The sequence below is a fragment of the Epinephelus moara genome, chromosome 17 (assembly GCF_006386435.1).
Source record: "Epinephelus moara isolate mb chromosome 17, YSFRI_EMoa_1.0, whole genome shotgun sequence".
Classification (NCBI taxonomy): domain Eukaryota; kingdom Metazoa; phylum Chordata; class Actinopteri; order Perciformes; family Serranidae; genus Epinephelus; species Epinephelus moara.
The window spans coordinates 12,030,927-12,058,161 of record NC_065522.1 but is presented as its reverse complement, the minus strand read 5'-3'; the positions used below and the strand labels follow the sequence as shown (position 1 = coordinate 12,058,161).

Genomic DNA, 27,235 nt, shown 5'->3' with positions numbered 1-27,235 from the left:
AGTGACGAAAATCTAAGAAAATTCTTTAAATTTCCCCTTAAAGTTAAGGCTAGGTCCTTGTAAAGATAAAAAATTATTCACAAAGCATCTTAGCTCTTTAAGGAGCTCCTAAGGTGAAAACTGTTCGGAGCAGGGAGGATGGCTTTTAAGAAGCTTAAGAGTTTCTTAGTGATTAACACTAAGATACTGGAAAAATGCAACAGTGCAGCAGTGATGACTTGAGTCTGTCTCAACCTTCCATCAGCAGTAATCACACCCACAATGACACTTTCACAGTCAGCAGTTCATCTCATTTCCACTGGGTGTCCACACCTTGCAGGGTCACAAAAGGGCCTGTCTCTGACAACCAATCACACCTGTTAAAAGCAAGCATCACACCTTGAAACAGGGCAAACCATACTGCCTAACTAAGGTAAAAGTTTGCTCTGGGAACTTTTCTAAATCACTCCTAAGCTAATACTCCTTACTAAAAGTATTTTGGCAAAGTTAGGACCATTCTGAGAGTATTGTATTTCAATTTGACTATGCAAACTATAAATTAGACCCAGTTACTTTAAAGAGGTATTCATCAAAGAGCTATGTTCACAGTTCATTAGAATGAATTACTTCATTCATTTATAGTGTTAAAATGTCAAAAAGTCTCCTGTAACTGAAAATCTATGGAGGCTGCAGGTATGTCAGGGTCTGAATGTTGCTTCTGAGATGCTTCCACCCAAGCAACACTACAACTCTATAAGAATTATCTAACATTGTGACTAAGGACTACCAAAGAGCATCATCACCCTCCTTTTTGTACAACCAGGCATGGCTGGTATCCCCTCCGAAGTCATGGTGTGTAAATATGAAATGCCAAAGTACACATTATCAAGAGTTTGCTATCTTTTGAAAAGGAAATTGTCACATTTAATTCATCATGCCCATTTTTTCTTTTTTCTTCCTATTTTGTTTATTTGATTTTTTTGTATTTATATGTATTTTGCAAAATCATCTTTTATATATTTTCTTAAGTTAAGTGGAGGTCCAGTGTATAAGGTATAATGCTTCTTGACCTCTCCTGTCACATCTGTTTTATTTCTCCTCTCCTTATACACTGTTGTAGAGGATATTTGCAAATAAAAAACGAATTTGCAAACTCATTGTAACTCGACTATATTCTAAATTTACTCCAAATTAATATTTTGTTTCTCTACATTCCACAATATATAATTTCTGTCAATGCAGGTGCCAAAGAAAGGACTCCAAAGTAAAATTCCTATAATCCAATGTGGAGCTAATAGTCTGTGTGTTTTTAAAGCTTTTGGCGCGATCTAGTGGACAAACACGGAACTGTCCATGATGTTGTCGATTCCATAATCTATAATTTATTATTTGTAGGCTACGTTGCATATTCCACGGCTGCATTCATGTGCAAAAATGGTAATTCACGTTTTCACAATTTCCTTTACTCTCCATTGTGCGTGTGTTTGTGTGTGCACGTGTTTCAATCCACCCTCTGTCTTTTTTTGGACCTGACTGCAAAGTGACAGATGGAGTCCCGCGTTCAAGTCACGTTGCAAAAATGCACGACCCAACCTGCACTTTGCATATTCAGCATATTTAAAACATGAGGAAAAAAACGCTTTAAAAAGCAACATAATCTCACATGTTGATGGAGCACTTTGCATCTTTATCAGAAGTGGCTCCTCCACTTTATGGAACTTAACTACAGGAGCTTTGGAATCCTCTTTACGCGCCAAAAAGCGCATCATCACTCGCAGCGTCCTCGCCTTGACAACCGGCCTGCATCCAGAGTAATCCACTGGTGTTTATTTTTAGATGCTCTCGGCCGCTGCGTGCTTCTCTCGTTCAACACACACACCCCGTGTCCCTCCGGTCAATAATTCATATGCGGTAGGCCTCCAGCACAGAGTCACAGAGCAGGCTGCAACAACTCCGAGCCACAGGACGCCAAAAAGCGCACCCGGTGCACCGCCTGGCAAGCGGAGCACCCTGAAACCATGAGGCAGCAACATACTCAGCATAACGGCAATCAGCAAGCCACATCTATGAGGTGAGGGGACCTGTTCATGATGCTTTATTTATGGACAGATAGCAATTTTGTTTAGCTCGTGACCTGCCTGTATTTTTATTAAAAATTTACATTACTTGCTATGATATTAACTGACCTGCAGTTGCACAACTTGTGCTTGTACAATTATTGTTATAAATAAAAAAATATATATAGGTTTTAAATCAACGATATATGCTATGTGATTATCTCTAAGGTGCTAACTTCAGCACCTAAAATGTTGAACATGTTATTTTACCCATGAGACAATGGGCCCCTGGGCACAGATAGATAGGTGGGCCCCACCACCTCCCCTACACAGGAGCAAGGCACCCAGACTTTGTGATGGTGTACCCTGTTTTTGTTGTGTTGCGTCTCTCTTCAGTCAGTGAATGCCTTTCTGTGGTTTTGTATCTCTTTAAGATAATTTTGTGTCTTTGTTGGTCGTTATATGTCTCTTGGGGTTGGTACCTTTGGAACCAAAAGTAACCCTTCAGACATGGTACCAGACGCTGGCGTTTCCACTGCAAATAGTACTCTTTCATGTAGGTGGGGTTGTTGTCACTCACTGCTCCATCCAGCACTCGCAGTATTTCCTCCTATATCAGTCTGCACATTGTTTATCGTCCTCAGAATGGGTTTGCACGCCAACATTTTCAGAAGAAAATAGGCTGCAGTGAGAGACTCTCTCAATGCGATATTTAAAAATAGCAGGTTTGTGCATCTAGTCCTTCTCAGGCAAGCGCTGGAGTTTAGTGTTGCTGTAGCCCACAGGAACAGCGCTCCACAATGCTTTCTTTTTCTTCAAGTGAGGATTGGCATGTATGCAGTTTTAAACACTTAAAGATACTGCGGCCTCGTGCCTATGACCAAATCACAGCCATGACGATATACAGTACAACATCACAACCTCTCGTGTGATATTGCTTTTATACAACAGTTCAACAACAGCTTAAACAGCAATGCTGAGTAAGGAAATGTTAACAAAAGGTGATGAAATAAATTATTTAAGTATGTTATGTAGCTCCGTGAAAAAAAAAAAAAACAGTTCCCCCAGTCTGTTGCCAGGCAACGCAGCACACACACCAGGAACTCACAAGCTACTTTGTATTTACATTGATCTGCCACTCTGTAACTTCGTCCAGTTCGGGTGATGAAACGTTGGCAAACCTGGATGTTGGCACGGCCGGATTCAAACACACCTGGAGGTCTGCACTGAAGAGTCCCAGCTTTCCTTTTCCTCGTCCTCTCCTGACGACCACTCATAATTTAATTCAAATGTAATTTTGGGGAAAATATCCATCTTCTTGGTGTAACGCTATAGTGTCAGTTTGCGTCAATGTATTGAGTTTGACAGCTGGTTAATTAACGGTTGTATTTATATTTATAACACCTGTGAGCGGAGTGATTTTACTGTTACATGTCCCAGTGATACTTTATATTAGCACTCAAGGAATGGCTCTCGTCCAGTCAAATTACTCGGCCTGAACTAACTGTTGTATAATGAAATTTAAGGCTTCACATCATCAACTCATACATTCAGTAACATTTCAAGTGAACGTTCCACTTTAAAAGTTGCCGGCAGTCGGCCCAGTGAAATGTTACTTTTTTCTGTGACTACAGCTGCTGCAAGAGGCCGCAAAACATCCTTTCATTTTATAATTACAGTCTACTAATATATGTAAAACTCTCCATGGTATGAGTAGTGGTTACATAAGCCTCAAATCCAACCCCAACTCAGCCCTGAGCAGAGTGACCATCTGCTATTGACAGATCTGTGTGCTAGGTACCCCAACAGAGGGGGGACCAAAAATTCCATTGGTACCATCCACAACTTTTCACAATGGAAACAGAAAAAAAAAGCGTATCGAACTGAACTGTACTGTACCATACCGCTCCATGGAAACAGGGCTTCTGCTGTCATTTTAAGTCTCTTCTGGTTTGTAATTTGAATACTGAAGGGGCCTTGATACTTTGGGCCCAGCAGGCCTGTAGAGTAATCCATCCATGATCTTATCTGACAATATCTTCCATTTCATTTTACTCATAATGTATTTGAGGCTTTTTACATTGCGTTGTTTCTTTTACACTTCTTAATGCCTTGTATGTCTTGTACAGGTTAAGTCATATTTGCCTTGTTGTCTTCAGTGTTAAACAAATAAATTTACCTTGATGTCCAGGAAGCCCTCCAGCTCTCAGAGAGCCGAGACACAGGCCTACATGACCACAGAGTACCAGGAGCGGTTCCTTCCTCCGCACTGCCACAAGACTGTGGTCACAAGCGCAACACGGAAAGACCCTTACCATCCACTGAAGGGGACAAGCGCCGATGCAACCACTTACAGGTAAGATATTTGGCCAGAACTTCACTTTTTAACCTCCACCTTTGAGGATTGATAGTAGGTGAGGCATGTCTAAGCTGCCGCAGGTGAGGTGGTGGAAGTTACTCTGGGAAATGTAGGAAACTTTCTTTTTGACAACAAATACATTGGCATTATTTACAAAGCACACCCACAATTTGGGAGATTAGAAGTGTTTTTTTTAAAAAGTCACCTGTAAAGAAAAATTTCTGAAGCAAAAATTGTCAAAGCTTACATCACCCACTTGTGTTTCAGAGCTTTCTATGTGACCCGCAAATGGATAAAACATCCACCTAAGGACCCACAGCCATCTTTACCACCCAAAGACCACCGGAGATGCAGCAGCGATCCACACAATCCAGTGTGCTTTGCAGTGAACCAGACGGCATCCAATGTGGAGGACTACACATCAGTGTACAGAAGTAAGCAATTTGAAAATCAGTAGAGTCTTCACATTGCAGAAATTAAAACTAAACTAAAAATATACATATCCACTCTCCCTGTCTCTTCTTTTCAGACGATTTCCAAGCCTGGAACATAAATAAGCTTCAGCCATATAAGCTGTGTGACAGCTTGAAAGTCAACCAAGGATTAGTTGTCACAAACAATGTTTCCAAAGAAGGTCGCCCCCAGAAAAAGTCTGTTCAAGTTGCAGCTAATTCCAAACCAGTCCCACAGGTGCAAGAACCACAACCTTTTGACAGTGTCACCAGCTACAGATTGGATTATGTCACACATCCACTGCAGCCCAGGAGACGCACTGAGAAGCCTGTCTACCACACCAAAGGTCTGCTGTCAGCGCCTGCTATGTCCTTGAAGCCAAAGGTGGCTTTGGACATTAACCAAGAACTTTTTGACCAAACCAGTGAGATCTTTCAGAAATTCAAGACCTGGTCCCTTGAAACCAAGTTCCATGGCCAAGGTAAAACCAAAGAATTCAGTCCACCGGCAGACGACTTCCTCTCCACAACACATGCAGACTACACGGCACACAAGTGCGAGCGCACCAAACCCTTCCTGCCATCTATGCAACCAACAGAGAAAAGCAATGAGCCCTTTGAAGCGACGACTACCATGAAGGAGGACTACAAAGCTTGGAACATGGCACAGTGCCTCCCCGTTGTTGGTAAAAAACAGTCGGATTGGGCAAGGAAAATTACCTTTCCAGTGGGCACACCTAAGCCCGCTGAGAGCTGCACAACAAACCCGAAGCCTTTTAGCCATCCCACACTGAATCAGACTGCAGCCTGTAACTGCTGCTGTAACACCACCCAGACACCCCAACGTCTTGCTGAGCATGGTATGTTCTGCAGCTTAGAATGCATCTCCACTGGGACAAGAGAATCCAGGACGCACTGGACCACCTCTTTGGACAGAGGGGTCACTTGGGCCGACGGTGGCATTTGCGAGGAGCCCTCTCAGGACCACCAAATCATCAGCTGCACAAGCTGAGGTTTCCTGGAGACCAAGCTGATGATGAGATGTGGTGCTGCCACACATTACCTCAGGTCGTTTCAACCATCATACAAATAAAAGCCATAAATGGAAATGAGATTATGCAATGGCAGCTATTTTTATACTACTAAGCGTCTCACTGATACTCTTCAGCACAACTCATTTTGAGTGTTATGTAAGCTACTTAACTGAAAGGAATTCATATTCCATTTGGGAAACAAGTTCTCATAAGTTAGACATTTAAATGTGGTCCATTACAACATATATCCAGTGTTTAAATCATTTTACAGCTAAAGCATTTGCAAGCCTGTGACTCTCCAGAGGCTGCAAAACCAGAATTTGGACCCAATATTTGAGTTTTTATTTGGGGTGAACACTCCCTCTGAACTACAATTCCTTTGGGTAGAGTACATGAGGGTTGACGCCCATTATTCCTGTAATGAAAAGCATTTTTTACTCTCAAACAAACTTCATAAAAAGCACAAATGTGTCATAAATACCAAACAACAAATACTGAAAAAATCAAATGACATTTTATTAAAAAACAAAAAGGCAAATATCCTCAAAAGGAAATGCCACAACTTGTCCACGTCTTCACTGGGAGAACATTTAAATCAGCCATATTTACATCATATACAGAATCTTTATTAAAAAAAAAAAGGAGGGGGGGTTCAATGAAAAAAAATGTTGCCAAACTCGCAGCAGCCGTCTGCATAATCTTGGGCGCTCCAGTGCAAACAAAAATCAAGGGGACATTTTTAATTAGTTTACTCTGACTCAAGTTTCCTTTCAGTTCTCTTCCAGCTAAGTACGTGCTAACACCAACTGTCCCCTTCAAATCACATCATGTAAAGTCTACACAGTTAAACGTGTAGTTGTCAAAAAAACAGTTTCAGCAGCTGTCAGTCGTCTTGAAAACGGATGTGCTTGTGAGCCTCCTTGGCCCGGGCCAGAATGATTTTCTCAGCTTTGGATATGAGCTGGAGTGTGACAGGGAGAAAAGAAATAAGATAGGATATGTTAATCTACAGGTACGTGGCAGGTGAAGCGCAAAAAGGTGATTCATGGGTGGTATTTTGTTTTAATTTTATTTTTGAGTTCAGTTCTGGATGAAAAATAGAGCAAGTGTGTTGGATTCAAAGTGATGGAAGACAAACATGTCAAAATAAAATAGAATAATGATTATTTAATTTAATATCATGACATTTTATATCCTTCTCTGACTGCTGACTGTGTGTCGGCTCTGTCTTTTGCGCAAGCTAGAATATAGGAGCCACTTTAATCAGATGTGTTGATAACTGTGGAGACGTGCTGCAAAAACATATTCATTCAAACTGTATTTCCTGAATTACCATTTAAAAAACATTATCATAGTTTCACATGTCCTAAATGTCACAAAAAGATCACTTTAAACATGCTGCCTCACTGAATAATTTGAACAGCGCATGGTTATTATAGGTAGTTGGTAGTATCAGCACTGTCTCTACATGGAGCTCGCATGTACGGAGCCTGGGTTTGGTTGAAGGTGGCAGTGTTGTTTGGGCTGAGAAAGCCATGCCTATGTAAGGTAAAGGAGGTTATTGGGTCGGTGCGGGGAGCAGTGAGACCTGGCATTAGGGGAGTGTCTCTGGGACGCCAGAGATCACTGTCTAGCCTCCTGGAGGTGTCGTGGGACCAACTAGACGAAACACTGGTGAAAGGAGGTTCCCACCTAATGACCCCAAAGACATGCTAGTTGTCACTGCTCACTGGTCTGTATAGTTAAGCCTTGCCATAATAGCTTATCATAGGGTTTAGGAGGTTATTCACTGAGTGCTGATCCTTTCTCTAGAGCACAAACTTCTTGTGTTTATTTGAATTGAATAGGACTTGTGGTTTCGGGTTGAGCTGCAGATTTTTTTGTCAGCAAGTCGGGTCAGTTTGAGGAACCGACTGGTCATATGTGCAGGTGTCGAAGCAGGTGCTGTATTTCACACCACAGTTCCTGTTTGGGTTGTGAAAATCAGACCTGTGCAGGACTCTTGGAGGCAGTGGTTGAACTATGGTGATTGTATGTGACTGTGCATGTGTATTATTCCAGGTATTAGCCCATATCCAAAAATGGATTGGGCTGGATAAGCTGCTTACAGAAAATGAATCCTAGTTTCACAAATGCTTTTTTTTTACTGCACATTGAACATTTTTATATGAAACTGTGTATATGAAGTCACATTTGGATCTCTCATAATTTTGCCAATAACTGATACAAAGTACTGTGAACATCTAGTCGACATGCTCAGAATAGAATAACTTATCAATAAAACATGCTGTGTATGGTAACGTATGTATTTTTCTATTTAAAAATGTAAAGGGGAATCTCACCTTCTCTGTACCGCGCTTCTTTTCCCTCGGACGATTCAGCTTCACTTGGCGGTCCACCAGGATCTTCTGCCAGTACCTCTGTTCATTGTCACCTTTAAAAACCCATTAAACACAATTTACTATCACTACTCATGACTCAAATGTCAACCAACAATTCTTAAGAACCCTTTTGGAAAAACACAGAATGTGAGACGAGCTGACTGGCGCTTTCCCAATAAATTATTTCCGCAATCATCAATTATAAAAACCTGCTCAGTCATCCACATCCTGTCCTCAACTGGAGGGGATTAGAGGTGCACACAGGCTGTGAACAAATGCTTCTGCTTTGAACAAAGGAAGTAAAAATGATACCTGAGAGAATCTCAAGCTTCCAGCTGTGCTCTTTCTGTATCTCTGCGCTGGCGTCGCTGACGGCTTGAGCTTCCTCGGGGGTGTGAAAGCGGATGTGACCCTCAGCATCTCCTTCCAAGGTGTCAATGTACGCCACTGGGGATATTTTGCTCAGAGCATCCTACATAAAATAATACACAAACAAGCACAGATAAAGTTGCACAATTGCCTCACTTGGTACAGGGTGTCTGCTAGTATCAGACACTTCAATTGTATGCTTTTTAAGACCTTTTCAGGATCATTTTAAACCAAATTTAAGACTGATTTCTGGACAAATCATAATTTTCTCATTTTAGCATTACAGGTAAGTGTATGGAGTCCCATGCAGAGGTATGTTTTGTGTATGAATATGGTTATTAGTGCATGTATCATTAATCTACATTTTGCTGACAGGTAGGTGCAAGTATAAAGTCCAAAGACAGTTTTAGGTTAAATGGTAGATTTAAAGATTCGGAACATCAGAATTGTGGACTTTCACACAGAAGACCTTGATTTATTTTGACAAGATGGATAAATAAAATTAGATAAAATGTTTAGGACCTCACAAATTCAAATATAAGACAATGACATTTAAGGCCAGACACTTAGAAAACTGAATTTAAGACTTTTTAAAAAGGACCTGTGCTCATGGGAGATCTTTGCTATTAACTTCACCTTGAAGGAGGAACAGACTCAAGCTTTCGGGGAAGAGCTGTTGGTGATCCCTACGTTCTTAAATATCACAAAGGTTCCATTTTTAGCAATTAGTTATCTGTAACATACACCGAACTGTCCAATGCTGCTTGCTTGGTACATGTAACATTATTTTTTTTCTAAAAACCTGCATTATTATTTTCCTTTGGAGGCAAATTCGCCTTCATTCATCTCTTATACCATCACAGCAAATTAATTATCAAAAAGGGGTTTCAGAAATGTGAACATCCAAACAACAGAGAGGCCATCATCCAATTACGAGTCATGGAAATTATTTAAGACATGGAAATGTGCACACTGGATTAGGAACTAAAACCCGCCTCGACTTGAACATTAGAATGCCATTTTTGTATGATTTGAAACCAAATACAAATGATGATGCTTTTTGAGTTATACTGTACTTTGATGAACTTCCTCCCTGGTAGCGGCTTGTTGTCTGTGATCTTCATGATGACACCACTGGTAAACTGAGGGCCTTGGTTAGTCGCTTTCTCACTTTTGTCATCCTTTTCAGCTAGAGGGAGAAAAACAAAACAAAACAACAGTACTGGATTAAACAGAACAGAAGCAGTTTGTTATCATTAAGTATGATTTTGATTTGATGTTTCTGGAGTAATACTGTGGTGTCAATGCTGTTGAGAGGACCAGTTTGACTGTCTTCATGTCATCTTCACTGATGTCACTGCATGTACAAGATAACAGTTGACCACGATGATGTTCGGGTTTTCTGAGATACTTTTAAATAAAAATGTATCTTTCCCACAAGAAACAGAATTTTTGCTAATGTTCCAGGACAAATACATACAAATACAGCGCTTCATACAACTGTAAACGACCACCGAGACACATTGTGATCACATCACTTAAACCACTTGCTGAGGTAGCCTGGGAAATATGTGAACACATCTTTTGTAGTGGAAACACTACTGCGCTCTGATGTGTGCCCAATGAGGACTACGTCATCAGTGCCAGACGTTGTTTTGGTGACGGTTTCTCTCTCTTTAACTTTACAGTGTGTTGGATGAAGTGCTAGGTGACCATCCATCACTTTGCCCAGTGGAAGGAGACATGTTAAATTCTGCTGACAGCGACATCACCAGCTGTACGGACACAGCTGCTAATGTGATAAGTGAGTACCTAGCAAGAGTGTGGACATAATAACTGAGCACGGAGCCCTTTGACCTTCTAGCATAAGTGACGTAGGCAGTAAGGAAATTTAAACACAAGTGGTCAGCTGCAGATGCATGATAGACACAGGTGTGAATGGTAACGTGCCTTGGCTGTCCACTTGTGTTCCGATCACTGTTTCGATGTTAATGCCAGGTGTGAACAGGCGCTTTGTTTTCTATCTTCACATCTTTTTGCTTTCAACACAAAGGAATTAGAGCTCTGATTCCCTGCCTGAGCTCGACTGGGCCTGACCCAACCTGCCAAGCTCAGGCTGGGCACGGCTGTAATGTCTTTTTATTCCCCCAGGCTTGAATTTGCTCGGGTTCTTGCCAGTTTACCAGTGGTTTTTTTGTTTGTTTGTTTTTTAATAAGCTGGCAGTTCTTGTGCATAAAGGCAGAAGTTATGATGGAATGAATCAAGAAAAAAAAGGAAGAAAGAGGGCAGGACTGCGACTGAGAGAGGGACAGAACCACAGAGCAATATAGTGGAGAACTGGTGGAGAGAGATAGAGCACATGAGAGATGAATTCACTTATGACCCCTGCTTATGGCAGTGATTTTAAGCAACAATGTCGACTGTGTGTGTGACTCCTTTAAGCACTACTTTTATGTGTTTTATCCGGATTTTAACAGCCCGCAGTTTGTCCATCTGAGCTCAAGTCGCAGGGATTAGTGGAGACAAAACTCACTGCTCTCAGCTGGAGGATGATCGTCCGTGTCCATTCGACTCTTGTCCTCCGTGTGATCAATCTTATAAATGCACCTCTTCAGGGAGTTCATGCTGCGCTTCTGCAAGGTCAGATACTCATCCTTCAGTTTCAGCCACTCTTTCCTTGATGTGGACAAAAGAGGAAGAAAGAAAGCCATCAAAGTGTTTAAGTAATTTTACTTCTGAATAAATTTTCACTTCGTTATTCATTCCTCACGATGCGTAAAGAAAAGGGGATGTGGGGTCTTACTTTGACAGAACCCGCAGTGGGATGACTTCTTCCCCAATTTTCAGTTTCTCCTTGTGTTTCTTTTTTCTCTTCCTCTTTGCCTTGACTGTTGAATCATCTCTGTTTTCTTTCCCTTCTTCAACACCTCTCTCTGCATCACTTTTAGTGGGCGGATCTAAAAGGGGAACAACACATTACCACAACAACTAGCTCATGGTTTCAGTGCTGAAAACATTCATCATACATGATGTATTTTTAGACTGTGAAAGAAAATATATCTGTATTATTATTTGTGGATTATGGACCAGCAGATACCGTGATCACTTACTAGTCTTTGTTAGATCTTTCTCCTTCTCTCCAGCTTCACTTTCACTTGTCTTTCTTATTTTAGATGGTACGTCACTTTCAGATCCATCTGCTGTCTGTGACCGTCGTCTTTTTTTCTCTGACAGTTTGCCCGGTGTCTTCTGGGTGCCAGAGCCGTCTGATTCAAAATCTCCCCCGACTGAGCGCTTCCTCTTTTGCTCTGACGACTCTGCTTCCATCGCCTGCTCTTTGGCTTCTTCGGCAGGAGCCTGTACTGTGGCACCTTCTTTCTTTTTCTTCTTCTTCCGCTTTTTCTTTTCTTCTTCTTCCCCTGTGGCATGTGAATGACAAGACATATTTCTTGATATGATGCCAGCATAACATTTCTCTTGAGTCCAGGATTTTCTGTTTATAGGTGACAGAGAGAAGCAGAGATGTAAAAGAAATGCAAATTAATTGTACCTGATGGTGGATTATCGGCTGGCAGAGGGATGGGCTTCCTATTTTTCGTCTTTGGGAAAATCCCTGGCTTCCTGGGAGCATCTTCAGGAGGATTGTTGAGCATCTGTTTCAAAGATCAAAATTTTCCATGAGTATTCTTGCTACAAAAAACAAACACTACATTACGACATTCCAGGAAATAATAAGTCGTCACCTCTATGGATTTCTGTGCTTGTTCCACCGTCTCAAACTCTATAAAGGCAAAACCCTTGGAGTCGCCAGTGGACTTGTATCTGGGGATGCTAACATAAACCACATTCCCGCATTTTGTAAACACTCTTTCTATCCAGCTGTGTGTCACATCCTTGGGCAAAAGTTCCTTGTAAAAATTAAAACAAAAAGAGGAAGAAGAAAAGAAATGTGTTACTTTATGATCCAAAAGTATTGTTCACTCTGGCAGGCAGAAAATGTTTGTTCAAATAACCAGCAACACCCTATTCCGTGGAAACTTCACAGATTCAAAACGAACATGTTGCACTTTCGATTAAGTTGTTTATTTATATAAATGTAGTCCAAACGTTTCTGCGAAAATCAAATTAAAATAAGAACATTCTATTTACCACATAGACTGTGCGGCTGTCAACATCCTTTGGTACTTCTCCAATCGGATGCTGACGCCTTACTTTATTTCCCTCTAGGTTAACCTGAAACAGAATAGAAATACATTTGCGTTCATTGCATTCATCTGACATCAGTTTGGAGCCATGCACTACAACTCAAAATATTAAAACATTTTCCGAGAGAAATCATAAAAAAGACAAGATCCGTACCTCAACGACAGATGAATTTTTCAGCGCCCTCGCAATCAGCTTGGTGTCACATGTCAGCTTCTTCATTCGATTGAAGCTCGCCAACACAGATAAATCAACATCTAAAAACAAAAGCACACATTTAGCACACTTTTAAAACAAAATCAAATATCTTCATGTCACAACTTTCATTAGAGCAGGAGCGCAAAACATACGGGCCCGCCAAAGGGCCCACCGGTCCAATAAGGCCTACTGGATGACTGTGCACAGCAAATATTATTGAACTTATGAAGGCTAAGATGTGCAGGTTTCATGAGCAAGTTAAACAGGGAGTAGCTACTTCAGAGGCTTTTCCATTCTGACCCAGATATAATTCTCTGAAAGAACATTCGTTGTGGTCATATTTGAAGGCACTGGACACCGTGCAAAATACTGTGAATCAGCAGCTGTATCAGACTTCTAGCTTTAAACAAAATTGGTGGAACCTATTGCTAAGGCACTGTCAAAATGTTTGATTTGTAAATGTTTTTTCAGTCAGGGGATAACTTAACCTGTTTCTTCGATAGCTTCTTCTTTAGTCTGGTGTGGTGATGCCAGCACTACTATACAGGAGTGGCAATGTATGCACATGTAAGTAGTAGACTAAATGTCGGCAAACAGACATATTTTTGAAATTGCACTTGTTTTTCTTAAGATATCTCAGGCTGTTCATCATCTGTTTGTGTGAAAGGATGATGTTTTCAAAATGTATAATACTTACTGACACTGAGAGAAAGGTAAACCTTTAGAGTAGCTGTTATTTATAGATTATTCTGCCATGGTTTTACAGGTTGGGCCCAGTTGAGATCAAATTAGACCGTGTGTTGCCCATGAACTAAACTGAGTTTGACACCCCTGCACTAGAGGCTTCGATGGCTGATGTAAATGAAGTATATTATTGATACAGATGGTGCCTTACATCCATCGTCTGACTCATCAATGAGTTTTTTCAGAAAGCGATCCTTGTGAAGGTTAACATCTCCAAACCAGAACTCCACTTGCTTCTTCACATCGCCCAGCAGCTGTTTGACACGGGACCTCTTCTTCTTTTCTGTGTCCTTGTGCTTACTGCTGGGCTCTGCTGCACCGGCATCACTGGTGCTCCTCTCTGTGTCAATCATCCTGTGGGTGAGACTGCAACACAGGTCAGTAACATGCACAGTTAGAAAACAGCACAGTCAGTGAGCTCCTTAGCTGTGTCCATTTATATGTACTTTCATATAAAGACAATGTAAGTGGACTGAGTCACACTGTGTGAAGGGCTGTTACTGGATTATGTCCTTAATTTGCACAAAGTCAAACTGACATTTATTATTAGCTCAATGACAGAACCTTGCCCCTACATGTAGAATCCACAAATCAATAATGAACACTCCCCTTATATCAACAAATGAATTAGACAGTAAAACTGTTAGCTTCACATTTAACAACTCTTTACAACGTTATCAGAGCCTGCTTAGCTAGCCAATTGTGCTAGCTATAGCTACCTTTAGCAGGCAGTTGTTGAAGTTAACGTTACCAAGTCAATTCGCGGGTAGAGACATTTTAAAAATGCTACAGTCATGCCCACCACATTTCAAAACCCGTCAACCTTTCACTTCACAAGCGACTGGCTTTACAATTTACAAAACTCACCTTATTTGAAATGAAGAAACAGCCTTATTGCAAACACAAACATAACAGAAAAGGAGTTAGCTTGTTAGCTAACTTCATATGAACGGCATTACCCCGTCCAGTGCAGACGTCGCAGGATATATTCGTCAGTTGAGAAGCAGGGAGAGCAGTTTAAACTACTGCCGGTAAGTAATTTCACAATAAAACGAAGAAAAGAGACGTATGCGTATGAGTTCAACATTTTATTTACAATTGTACACAAGTGACAATACATCGGAACAAATTTTGGAGTGTGCATTGACATTCGAAATAAAAATAAATAGAAAAAGATCATGAAATGTGTCTATAAATAAACGTTTTAAATAGGTCAGTGCAACACTACTGCAGCATAATGGATAGTTTCACACGGTTTGTGCTTTTATTTGGAAAAGGAAAATAAGACTTTATCCAAGCTGTACATGTTTTTTTTCAGTAACGTTAAGTTAGGTTAACTTATTCTGAAAATCAACTCGTATTTAATTTCATTTTCAACCCTTACTTTTTTCTGTACGTAAGGTGTGTGGACACTACGTAACGTTAACAGACGTAACGTTAAGGGACACTTACAAACACGGTGTTACAGGCTTTATCTGGACACCACAGTGGACAAATATGTCATATGTACATTGTATCAAATCCTGAAAACTTCATCTCTGCAAACATGGCCGGTTAGCTCAGTTGGTTAGAGCGTGGTGCTAATAACGCCAAGGTCGCGGGTTCGATCCCCGTACGGGCCATGACTTCCTTTTCCTCTTCGAACACACAACTGATTCTATCAACAGGGCTAACCTTAACCTCCATCACCCAACTGATTATTGCAATAGTAATGTTATCCTACACACACAAAAATAAGTTACAACTGTGGATTCCTAGGTCGCCTGGCCACCAACATAGTAAGACATTGTTAATGGGTAAATTTTAAATAACCTAAATCCAGTGTCTTAAAAACATCTCATGCCAACATCATCTTCACATAGAATAACGACATTTAGTCTTAAGAAATGGAGAACAGACCCATAAATACAAAACATCATAATGTTAACATCCACACAATGTGAAAGTCAAACATTAGACCTTTAATATATTGTCAATATTGTTTCATTCCAACCAAAATTTAACATCTGCTATATTGACATAGTGACGTCCGGTGCCAGCTGGGTTATGTCTGATAAGTTTTACTTTAAAAGCACGTTTAATTTGTGTCTAGGCAATGTTGGAAGAAGGGTTCTTACCTCTGATTTTGTATTGTTTTTGTGCTTTAAGCATGAAGAAGACTTGTCCTGCATGCTTCAACAGTACCCTGTTTTTCCTGTTTATGCTCCACAATCAATTCAATTCAATTCAATTCAATGAACTTTATTTTTCCGTTAGAAACTTCGTCTGTGAAGAGCGATAAATACAAATAGATAAATACAAATGTTAAAAAGTTAAAAATACAAATACAAATATTAAAAGGAGAGAAAAGTTTGTTACACTCAAAGCATTCTGCGTCAAACAGACATTTGATGTAGCTTATGACTTGAGGTTAGTGATGTCTGTCAGAGGTCCAAAATGTCCTCAAACTTTTTGAGCCTCTTGCACATGTCGTCCTCGGTGCAGCCCTCGATCCTGTGCTTGATGAGCTGCGATAGCTGCTTGTAGAAAGTCTTTGCCCACTGGGTTTCTAAGCAGTGCACTGATATGTTGCACACTTTGTGGAGTACCGTCACCAACTTCTCGTTGCTGCTGACCTCACACCTTTTGAAGACCCATTCCCCCCACGCCTCCCACATATCGTCATCTGTGAAGCTCACAGTTATGCTTTCCTGGGTGCTGAAGGACTCTGGGTCTGTGTCAGCCACGTCATTCCATATAGCTCTGTAGGAAAGGGGAATCAGCAGAAGCTTTAGAAAACCCAAACTGTTGAAATAAAGGTATGAGTTATTTGTTGAAAACACTTACACAACTCTTTTCAGAGGGTTTGGGGTCAAGTCACTAAGTGACAGCAGACCTTTGGAGCTCACTCGGTTTCCCTCCATCCTGTCAAAGCACATAAGACTAACATGTCTTTAACAATGTTTTAAATATTTCACACATGAATAAATCAGCAAAACATCAAATAGGAAAATCTCTTCAGCATCTCTAACCACTCTGTGACCTACATTGTTTAATGAAAAGGACCAATTTTTTTCTGTGTCTGCAAAGACTTTCATTTCCCTAAAATGTTATGTCATATGGTGATATTAGTCACCAGTGTCTTACCACAATTCCTCAAGCTTTTTCTTCACCCGTATGGCACTAGACAGAGCCAGAAGTTCATCATCACCGATGTCTGACCATCCAAGTCTAAATTTAAAGTGAGAGACAGTCTGGGTGATTCTTTACTCACTCACAAAAAGAATGAGTGCACTTTTTATATTGGCTTAGTGCTTGTAATCTTTCTGTTGAAAAAAAAACAAACATATTTTCTTCTTATTAAAAAAAGCCTGTAAAATCACTTGACATCTTACCCCAGTTGGGTTACATTGTCTGACACTTTCAGCACATCAGCGATGACCTGAACTGTGTCCATGTCAAGGTTGTTTTCTCCAAGCCTTAAAAATGAAATAGCAGAGTTAGCGCATAAGCCACATTTTATGTTTCTTACGTGATGTGTTGATACTTTACTATTTGACAGATGCAGAGCGATGTGTGTGACATAAGTGGCAATTCTTGACCTTTTTAGCCTCACCAACTCTGGCAGCCGAGGGAGCTGCATGTGTCTCTGTTTCCGTGCCACGTCACTGAAACCGAGCTGTGGGATTTAGCCCTCTCTGTTCCCACACAGTAAACATAGACAGCCCAGACAATGTGCTGAAAGTACAGATAAAACACTGTGCGTTTATGCTAAATGTGAGAACTAAGACCATTGTGATGCACAACTGCCTGTATAAGTATCGGTAACTGAACTTCTTGTCTCTATCCCTTGGCTAAGCAGTGTGGGTGCCATTTGCAAATGTTAAGCTGAATATTGCAATACAACTTTGTGAATCAACCTTTAAATTGCCACCAAAGTTCCCCAAATGGAACTGCAAAGGCTGAAAAATAAAATAAAGAAAACTCTGTGTGATAGATGTGTGACTCCAGAGATAGAGAGGATGCAATTTTACCTGGAACTCACCAAAGTCTGTCACACCTGAGCAGCAGAGGCTGAATATCTCTGAGTGCCTCACAGCTCACTCCTGTCCCTGTAAGATCCAGCTCTGATATTGTGCCCTTTGTGAGGTTTAGGAAGTACTTGATAGCATTGTAATCCATTTGGGCGAGTGCTCCATCACTAACATTAACTCGTAGTGTCTTTGGTTGCACAGCAAGGGCCAAAGAAGGGTCCTGTTGCTCAAACAGGCAGTGTAAATGGTTTAGGACATGTTCCCCATTCTCACAGAGCATTGTAAGCTCTCTGATGATCTTCTGACGACAGGTGTCCACTTTGTTTTTATGGCAACACAGCCCCACCTGCCTCAACAGAAGATTAACATTGCGTTCAGAGAGGATTCCAGACAGGAAGCGGTTGAAAAGGTCTAAATGTCCAGTGTTGGAGCCCTCCCCTGGACTTGCAGTGTACTGGAGTGCATCAGGTAATGGGTGATCTGTCACTGCACAAAAAACTGCAGCAAAGAACTCTTGAACAGTCAGGTGTGCAAAGGAGTAAACTTCTTCAGTGCAGCCAGGCTCTTGCGCCACTGTCTTGTCAAGGAAGGTACTAACAAGGCTGCATCCCTCTAACGCTGCAACATCTTGGTCGCTGCTGTAGAAAAGTGTTTGATGCTCTATTAGCTTTTGGAAGGCGAGTCGACCAAGCTTTAGCACGATATCTGACAGCTGGTGGACGGCCCCCGCTTTTTGGTCTTGACGAAATGTTTCGGCTCTTGCTTGAGTGTGAGAGCGAAGTAAGGCCACCAGATACTGCACGTAAATGTCGGTCATGGTCTTAGGGCTCTCTCCACAGAGGTTTTTGCTTTCTTTGAGGATGCAGCACACGATGAAGCAAAACGCAGGTATGTAGCACAGCGTCAGCATTAGCTCATTCGCTGACACCACTGCAAACATGCGGTCAGCAATGACACTGTCCTGGAAGTAACGTAAAAAGAAGTCCTGAACTTCAGCCAAGGAGAAACCAGCGATGAGGACAAATCGGTCAATACAGCCCACAGGGATGTGGTCGATTGCTGCTGGTCGACTTGTCAGCATGACGGAAGCATTCGGCAGCAGTTCACCTTGCAACAGACTCCCAAGGACCTCCACCACCTCTGCATCTTCATCTGGCTCAGTCACAAATGCGTCTACGTCACAGCTCCTGTAGTGTCTGAACTCGTCAAAGCCGTCCAAGATGATCAGCAGTTTGTTGTCATTTGCTAAAATGTTATCCAGTTCCTTAGCAAGGTGCCTGTTTTTACGCAAGACCAGGTCCCGGAGGTTTGTCGGTTTGTCGATCAGATTCAGGTCTCTGAATGTCATGTGGATAATGAAGTCAAATGCAAGGTGTTCCCTGTTTCCCCCAAAATCGAACAGCATCTTCTGCACCAGGATGGTTTTTCCAATGCCGGCCACCCCTGACACCAGAACTTTCTTAACCGGACGGTTTCCATGTGTGCTTGAAAAGAGTTCAGCTGGTGTGATTTTCCTATGCACTGCTGACTTCTGCTGCAAAGATAGTCGCTTTTGTCCAAATGTCAGCACCTCGTGTCTTTTTATCTCCAAGCCCTGGTGTCCATCGGCCAACAAGAGATTCACATAGTGTTCGGAAAAAAGGATTTTCTCTCCGTGTCGAGTATTGTAGAAGAGCATGCTCTCACTTCGGCGTGCAAGGACATCTTTATGCTTTCGTTTGACTTTGTTATACTCTGCAAAAGAAGATGAGATTATAATTTGTCTCATACACTACTTATACAGTTTATATGAACAATGCAATGCTATTCCAAATGTTTAACTCTTAGTGCTATTCACACTCCAAAAACGATCTTAAATGACATCTCTGTGGTTTGAATTGCTCACCTTCGGATTGAGGCTGATCTGTGTTGCCTTCATTGGAGTGCGTCTGTACCTCTTCCTGATGACTGCTAATTGAGAGAAAAATCTCAGCTGCTTCCTCGCCTTTACATGTCAAGATATCCAACACCTTTCTCACTCTTGCCCGAGGCCCCAACAGACACAACACCTCCTCACGGTCATCACGAGTGAACACCTCCCGACTTACTAAGATTTCCAGCAAAGAGTCGATCCGTCCTTCCAGTTCATCCACGAGGGAAACTCGCAGAACCATGAGTGCTGTCAAACAGGAATTACAACCATCCTTTTCCACCATAACTAATCTGAAATAATCAACAGCACAGAGCAGAAAGGTCCAGTTATGATCTGCTGATGGTGCAAATGTGAGGCGTGGCGTCTAGATTCATGTTGTAAAGCAGTATCTCCGCATAGGGATCCCATAAATGCATTTCTGTCTTCAAGCACTGAGAAATAGAAAGCCAGCTGTACATAGTAGAAAGAGAAAGAGGAAGTGCTTTTCTGCCAGTCTTGATAAAAGACTTACGTTGTAACAACACATGAACCTTGAATGTCTTGTTCTGCTGGTTCATGGTGGAACCTCCCATCTAAATATATATGGTGATGAGGAAGTGAGAATTACCAAAATAGTGTAAAGGTTTGACAGAAATGCCACTTCAATAATCATGCAAATTTGAGAACTTTGACTAGATAATGCAGATTTATTTTAAAAGAGAGAACCACAACAAACAGATTGTAAAAGGAATGTATTTGGTTTTATTTAATGATAAACCAGGCATGAGCAGGAAGCAACACATCAGTTCACCAGCAGAGGGTCCCCATTGCATGCACATCAAATACCAAAAAAACCTGTAAGGAAATGAATACTTAATACCCACCCCTGTAATTATTTACAAAACTATGCACAAGAACACAAATGAAAATAAATAGTTAAAAGGACAAAACAAATATCTACATAACTTAAGAGCATAAGTAATATGTTAATCATATTTGTCTTTTACAAAGTAAAATAATCACACCTAGAAAGTCCAAGTTATCAGCTAAGGTATGTGTTGCACTTGATGCATTGTGGAACTCAGGACATAATGTCAAAAGTGCAAACCCTGCCTATCTGGCACAAATATGGTTTTCATTAATAATGACTATAAACAGTTCCCTCTTGCTTCAACCAATATCCAAGTGTAAAACAGAGTTAATATTTACATGTTTTAAGTTCAACTAACACTGAAATCTGTCCAAGAAAAAAGAGTTACACAAGAACTGTCAAATGTAACTGTTTTTTCCCCTAAAATGTCGCACTAAAGCAAAAATATAATTTGTCAGAGAGAGTCATAAAGTGGTTAAAAGGGACGTTTATCAAATATCTTTGCAAGAAATCACAAAACAAAATATATAAACAATGTAACTTTACAAACTAAAACAAAAAACAAACTCAACAAGCCATGTTCTTAACAAAGACTTGGATGAGTTGAGTGCAAAATAAGTGTCGTTTTTCCAAAAATTGACTTGCTTCAGTCATACACCTCCATAGTGCAACCCATGCAAGATAAATCTTTATCATTTCCTACTTTTTAATTCTATGAAAAATGCAGATGCAACGCCTGCAACCTTAATTTTTTCCTTTTTAAACACGTGCTAAATTGCTCAAAAATGATAACACAAACCATAATCTATTTCCCATGTGGTTGATACCAAATGCACTGCATATAATGTATTAAAAATAGAAGGCTCTTTGCCAGTTCCCATTTATATGCAACATTGTGCTCTGTTTAAACAACAGTCTACCCATACATCTATCATAAAATCTCATTTAGCATCAAAACCATTTATCAACACTGTTTTGGAGACCATTGCAATAAAGGCAAGCACACAACTATCCAGTGGTTATCAAAAGCTCAGGGGTCTACCCAGAAACCCTGGGTATGAAGTCAATCCATGAAAAACAGGTGTATTAATCACATATTTATAAGGTGAATTGCATGATAATATGCACCCTGTTTTGGAGATGAAGTGAGGGTGTTACAATGGTGGTGGTGCAGCATTATCATTCCATTCCTTTATAAAAAACCCTGAAACTACACCAGTTTTTTATGACTTCCCCTTTATGAAACACTGCAGTCACCACAAGTTTCTGTTACTCACAATGGAAATGTATCTTAGTTACGTTTGCATAATCTAGGAAAGCTTCGTGACCGTCAGATTTTTAAAAAAAAAAAGAAGTAAAACTGAAGCCTTCATTAGCAGACACTCCTCTCAAAACTTTCAAATTCAAACCAACACATAATATCTTTGAGGAAATAAGATCACAACCACTCGAGGTATGATCATCCAAACATTCCTCCACACTCAGGCATCCCCAGCCAAGACTGATCATTGAAGACAGTTGTGGGTGTAAGGATGGGGCATTGAGGTTTCAAGTCTCTGTCGGCTGTTGGAGCATCTTTCTGACCTATCAAGGTCGTCCATGGCCCTCGTCTTACGTCCCAGTCTCAGGTGTTTTGGCAGGAATGACAGCAGCGACTCTTAAACTGGGGCAGCGGGCAAAGCTCTAGCTGTCGAACTTTTTCGCAGTACCTCGTGCTGTCTCGACACTCTCCTGCTGCAATACACAGACGTTACAGTTTACTACACGTACTCATTTTAAAGGGATGGTTCAGGTTTTTTGAGGTGGGGCTGTGCGTGGTACTTATCCATTGACAGAATATTACATACAGGCTAAAATACATTTTGTTGTTGAACCCCATCCACAACAGTACATTGTTTAGCTTCCATGTCAGACTCGAGCCTCCTTCTCCAAACTGGGGGCATTCTGACTGACGTCTACTGTAGGTAATACACTGACTATGGATAAGCACCCCATACAACCCCACTTCAAAAAATCCAAACTATCCCTTTAAGCCTCTCCTCAAGATAGAGCATCAAGAGGATTTCCTTTTAAATGCTTTTGTTAAAGGGATCATCCTTCAGCAGTTACTAAAGCCAGCACAATACAAGAAAATAAGGTTCGGAAATCTTCTTTAATCTTCTGGGGTAAAGGGTCAGTTTACAAAAATCTAAAATATTCTCTTAGTGCAGGCCTTGTAGTATCGAGCCTTGCAGTTTTATGTGAAGTGGTTTCAAAGAACCAACTCTTCTACACAAATATAGAGGTTAGTTGAATATCACGACAAATTTCAGACATCAACAATTCCTCCCTGAGATAATATCTGAAATGTAAGCTGTATTTATAGGGATTCGTTCATCAAATGTAACTGGGATGTTGTTTTCAGGATTACCTGATGCCGGAGAAATTTTAAATAGTATTTTTTTACTTCCTAAGTACCACATGCAAAATTACTTTCACTTGTTTTGTATTGGGGTGCCAGCAAAAATTGCAGAAACAGATGCTTCCAGACCTCAGCACATAAAACCCAAACTATGTGCATTATGGGCTGGGCCCATTAAGGGAATGTAATGTGCCATGATGGAGCTTATGCAAAAAATATTCTGGCAATAATATTTTTAATTTAATAATCTAATTTTAATTCCAATTTTAGTTATTCTTCCACTAGTTTATTTAGGGCAAGACCTCAGAAATACGCCATTAATGTGGTCATGAAATCGGCTGGGACTAACGACAACCAGCTGGTACTGCACTGAGGTTATTTTCAGTATTTTGACCTCTAAAATATGCTTTTCAGAGGAAAATTTAACCATCAACATATGCAGTTATATCATTTTGAATATGCTATACAACATATAATAAATGCAGGATCATTTTATATTCAAAATCACAATTCAGAAACTGCTTGTCTGTGTCGCTGTTTTTTCTCACCTCTGCCACAGGACAAAATATTGCATCGCTGCCAGCTGGGAGGGCGCGGCTTCCACATGCAGTGATGTTCACGTGTGGCCTTTCCAGTTCGACGGTGGACGCAGGTCACCTGGCGTGACTGGAAACCGTGCCGTCCACAGGTGGCAGTGCACTGTGTCCACGGCCCTACACGCCAGTGAAGGGCACAGGCATCTGTGGAGCAATTCTTTACAGAGCTGGGCCTAAAAATACAAAGACGCATAAAGAAAAGGGTCAAAAAAAGTCCTAAACACTCCAGTGAGTGGCTTTTTCACTGAAACATGAGATATTGCTGTAATTTTTATTGTTCATCAACATCATAAATCACAAACTGTTAATCCATATTCACCTCTGGAGTCCACTGCACATCCTGTAGGGGAGTTTGGTGGCATTGTTGTCTTGGCAGTAAACATGGCGGTGCTGTGTGGCCAAACTGGGACCCACACATTGACCGTGACACTGAAAGAGGAGATTTCATCAAAAGAAAATACTTGCCTGCTATCAACTCTCCCTCATGTGGTTTTGGCATTTTCAAGCCCACACACTTTCAAGTTTTCAAGTTTTAAATCTAAACTATGCCTCATAATGAAAGCATTTAGTTTGTATTTCGAAATGGGAGCTACTTTTTTTGCAATAAAATGCAAAACGGGAATTCTCATAAAACACTTAGGGAAAATGTGATAGGGTTACCACAGAGAAAAGGTGACTTCCCTAACTACAACAAATATTTGACTATCAGGAAGGACTGGCAGGGTGCTTCCCCTTTACAAAACTGGGTAACAAAGAAACACTGAAAGCACTGGTTATTTGGTTACCAGCTCAAATGAACTGACTAAGAACAGGCAATAAGTTTTGGAAGTAAACTGTGTTTTGCACAGCCTTGACAAAGCCCAAGTACATGTGTTAAGAGTGAATCGACTCACCGCTCCCCAGTGGGTAGTGGCCCATCTGGCACAGGGCTGTAGGTTGCATAGCCTGGTGTCAGAGGGTCTCCTCCCTGTGCCGAGGCAGTGCTGGCCCTCCACCTCTCTTGATTTGCCCTCAGGACCCTTCATGCAGCGGACACTCCTGGACTGGGATCCACCTCCACAATTGGTTGAGCATGGAGACCAAGGATCCATTCGCCACCTAATCAAAACCACAGAGGAAAAGTAGACAGTAACTAATAACGTATATCAGATCAATTCAAGTTCTCAAAAGAAATTGGAATGCAAGCAAAGGAGACAGTCAGAACTGGTATTATTATGTAATATTCAAAATATCCAACTGGGTAAACATGTAGTAACAGAAAGGTACCTGAGGGGGCAGGATTGTCCATGGCACAGCTCAGCTGACTGGTTACTGTTAGTCCTCTCAGAGCAAATAGGGCCATTTGTTCCCATACCATTACCTTGGACACAGTTTCTTCCTTTGCCACCTGAAATTAGATACTTGGATACTTCAGATATCAAAGGAAGAGAGAACTATCTTTTTAATCCTTACTTTCTATTGCTGATTTTAGTTTCAGTGTCCTCTCTGTTAATGTATTAGGATTTTAAAGCAGACATTCACTCAGCAAAATTCATGTCTTACTGCAGTGATCTTACCAGTTCAACGAGGAACATTATATAATGAGCTTTAGATGAAGATGCTTTTGTATTGCCTGGTAGACTCTAATGCTGCATTCACATGGACTCAGGGAACTAGGACTGATCCAGAAGGGTTTGTCCATCTACCGTCTGCCCGATTCCATGTGAATGCAGCATAATAGTCCTGATGTATAGTCACTTACATAGGCATCATTCCTGGTTTTCTCACTTCAGCTAAAACAAGATGGAAATACAGAGATAAAGGTGCATCAAGTAAGAAAAAAGTCTCCTGTCACTCATACTTCAGCAGCTCTAAATTTTTGTCTTTGACAATAAGAAGAGGGTCATGATTCACTGGCCTGTATGTGAAGACGTGACCTACTCTTGTTCAGAAATGACACTGCATTTTCCAAGAACCTGAGAATGATATTTTCAAGTTCAATTTCCCTGTAAAGGCATTCACAGTACTTGGGATTGCATTCTTGAGATTTCTGGAGTGCATCCATTCGACACGACCTTAAACTGAGTTTGAATTAAAAATATGAGAAAATGCAGTTTGGACATTTTTCAGCATCTTAAGCCCCTTTATCCTCCGTTTAGATTAGGCGAATGGGGTGCACCCACCTAATCTTCTTTGAAACATTGCCTGGAACCTCTAATTGCTGTCGTATGGGGGAGGAAAAGCGCCGGAGCGTCAGGAAACCCGGCTGTATCGCTGCTTTGATGACAATGCAGCAAGGCCGCAACTGGTCATGCTCTGAGGAGACAAATGACAGCGCCGCGCGGAGATGACCCGAGCTGTGGCACGCTCTGGACATTCCCCATTACTGACTCAGCCAGATGAGCCACCAGGGTGTGTAAAAGCTTACTGTATATCTGTGTCTACGGTCATGACTGTGTGTGTTTCTCAGTTGAAAAGAATGCTTTCCCAGAATCTCTCAGCCTAAACCACAGAAGAACAACACACATTACTGTAACCTGGACTGCATGAGAGATTATTAGGACAAACTCAACTTGACATTAGGTTAGTACTGACTCAATCGTTTGTATGTGTAGCTACAAAAGCAGTTTTCAGTAATGTACTCAGTATCTGCCCATTATAGGACTTCATTGAAGCTACATCACACTTTAAGAAGCTTTAGAAGCTGGTACCTTTGGACAGAACCAGGCTTGCTGTTTCCCCATTCTTCTAGCCTTTATGCTAAGCTAAGCAAACTGCCTTGTCTCCTAGCTCTTTATTCATCCTGTAAAAATTAAGAGTAGTCTCTATTTTCTCATATAACTTCGACAAGAAAGCAAATAAGCATATTTCCCAATATTATGTCATATTTTTGAAACTTTGGGTGCTTGATTACAACATAATGTTTGGATAATCATTATTATTATTATTACCCAAGAATTACCTTAAGGATAACTTTGGTATTTTTCAATCTGGACCCTATTTCCCAATGTTTTTATGACTAAGCGACTAATGGGAACAACAATTTTTGAAATTGGGCTAGTATTGAGCAACAGGGCTGTAACCAGCACTGATGAAACAGGCTACAATTTAATCACTCTGGTTATGTTTACACCTTCAATGTGCGTCCACTGAAAGTGCTTGTTTTTGCCACTGACAGGCTCAGATTGTTATTCTACATGTCTGACAACATTATGGAAGGATTCCTACAGAGATAGAAATTTTTATCTAAGAGTGAGATTCTTTTTATTTAACCAGAAAAAGCCCTGAAATTGCCATTGCCAACCCCACCAGACTCCATTCAAATAAACAGTAATTTTAGCATGTACAGAGCCAGCATATTTTCAAATCTAACTGGGAGAATAAAGGGTTTATTTCAACCAAGCCAGAGTTAGTGATTGTTGGGACAGTGGAAAGATGAACCAAGATGGTTATTTGAGTTTTATTTTGTTTCTGTTGACTTTGAATGAAGTGTGTTTTACAATGATAAAATCATTCCTTATTTAAATGGAGTCTGGTGGGGCTGTTGTACTCTATAACAAAAATGTCTATCGCTTTCAGTATACTTTCCATGATGTTTTTTAGACACTTGATAATCTGAGCCCATCAGTGACAAAAGCAAGCACTTTTAGTGGAGGTAAATGGAGTGCGAACATGCCCCAAATGGTTACACTGTAGCCTGTTTTGCC

General features: G+C 40.8%; 3 protein-coding genes and 1 non-coding gene across 13 annotated transcripts in view; 1 reads left to right on the top strand and 3 right to left on the bottom strand.

Moving 5' to 3' along the window:
* Positions 1-6,373: 6,373 nt before the first annotated feature.
* Positions 6,374-14,771, bottom strand: larp7 (La ribonucleoprotein 7, transcriptional regulator). Its single transcript, XM_050067841.1, has 13 exons — positions 14,645-14,771; positions 13,929-14,143; positions 12,992-13,092; positions 12,782-12,865; positions 12,376-12,540; positions 12,183-12,285; positions 11,743-12,051; positions 11,436-11,589; positions 11,166-11,308; positions 9,708-9,820; positions 8,575-8,734; positions 8,224-8,315; positions 6,374-6,842 (listed from the first exon to the last, which is right to left on the bottom strand). The coding sequence occupies exons 2-13, from the start codon at positions 14,128-14,130 to the stop codon at positions 6,765-6,767; spliced, it is 1,704 nt and encodes a 567-aa protein (XP_049923798.1). The 5' UTR covers positions 14,131-14,143; positions 14,645-14,771; the 3' UTR covers positions 6,374-6,764.
* A 554-nt stretch (positions 14,772-15,325) lies between these two features.
* trnai-aau (transfer RNA isoleucine (anticodon AAU)) lies at positions 15,326-15,399 on the top strand. Its single transcript has one exon. It is a non-coding gene; the product is annotated as a tRNA-Ile (tRNA).
* A 637-nt stretch (positions 15,400-16,036) lies between these two features.
* LOC126404205 (NLR family CARD domain-containing protein 3-like) lies at positions 16,037-20,042 on the bottom strand. 3 transcript variants are annotated; one of them, XM_050067260.1, is made up of 6 exons: positions 19,676-20,042; positions 17,802-19,524; positions 17,152-17,235; positions 16,904-16,987; positions 16,604-16,681; positions 16,037-16,519 (listed from the first exon to the last, which is right to left on the bottom strand). In XM_050067260.1, the coding sequence occupies exons 1-6, from the start codon at positions 19,983-19,985 to the stop codon at positions 16,201-16,203; spliced, it is 2,598 nt and encodes an 865-aa protein (XP_049923217.1). In that variant the 5' UTR covers positions 19,986-20,042; the 3' UTR covers positions 16,037-16,200. The 3 variants fall into 3 exon arrangements, 1 of the variants encoding a protein (XP_049923217.1); XR_007571420.1 differs by lacking the exons at positions 16,037-16,519; positions 16,604-16,681 and adding an exon at positions 17,359-17,494 and having other exon boundaries at positions 16,934-16,987; XR_007571419.1 differs by lacking the exons at positions 16,037-16,519; positions 16,604-16,681 and having other exon boundaries at positions 16,924-16,987; positions 17,152-17,494.
* Positions 20,043-20,442: 400 nt separating this feature from the next.
* The window catches only part of LOC126404551 (ADAMTS-like protein 1), a 123,774-nt gene continuing 116,981 nt past the window's right edge, over positions 20,443-27,235 (bottom strand). For 5 of the 8 annotated variants that reach the window (XM_050067832.1, XM_050067833.1, XM_050067830.1 and 2 more), the window contains 5 exons: positions 24,816-24,936; positions 24,443-24,647; positions 23,869-23,978; positions 23,502-23,722; positions 20,443-22,286 (listed from right to left, as the gene is read on the bottom strand). In XM_050067832.1, the coding sequence (XP_049923789.1) occupies positions 22,177-22,286; positions 23,502-23,722; positions 23,869-23,978; positions 24,443-24,647; positions 24,816-24,936 (767 nt within the window). In that variant the 3' untranslated portion in view covers positions 20,443-22,176. Of the gene's footprint in view, positions 22,287-23,501; positions 23,723-23,868; positions 23,979-24,442; positions 24,648-24,815; positions 24,937-25,754; positions 25,845-26,146; positions 26,332-27,235 lie in introns of those variants that run through there. The other 3 variants (XR_007571495.1, XR_007571496.1, XM_050067836.1) reach the window with 3 other exon arrangements.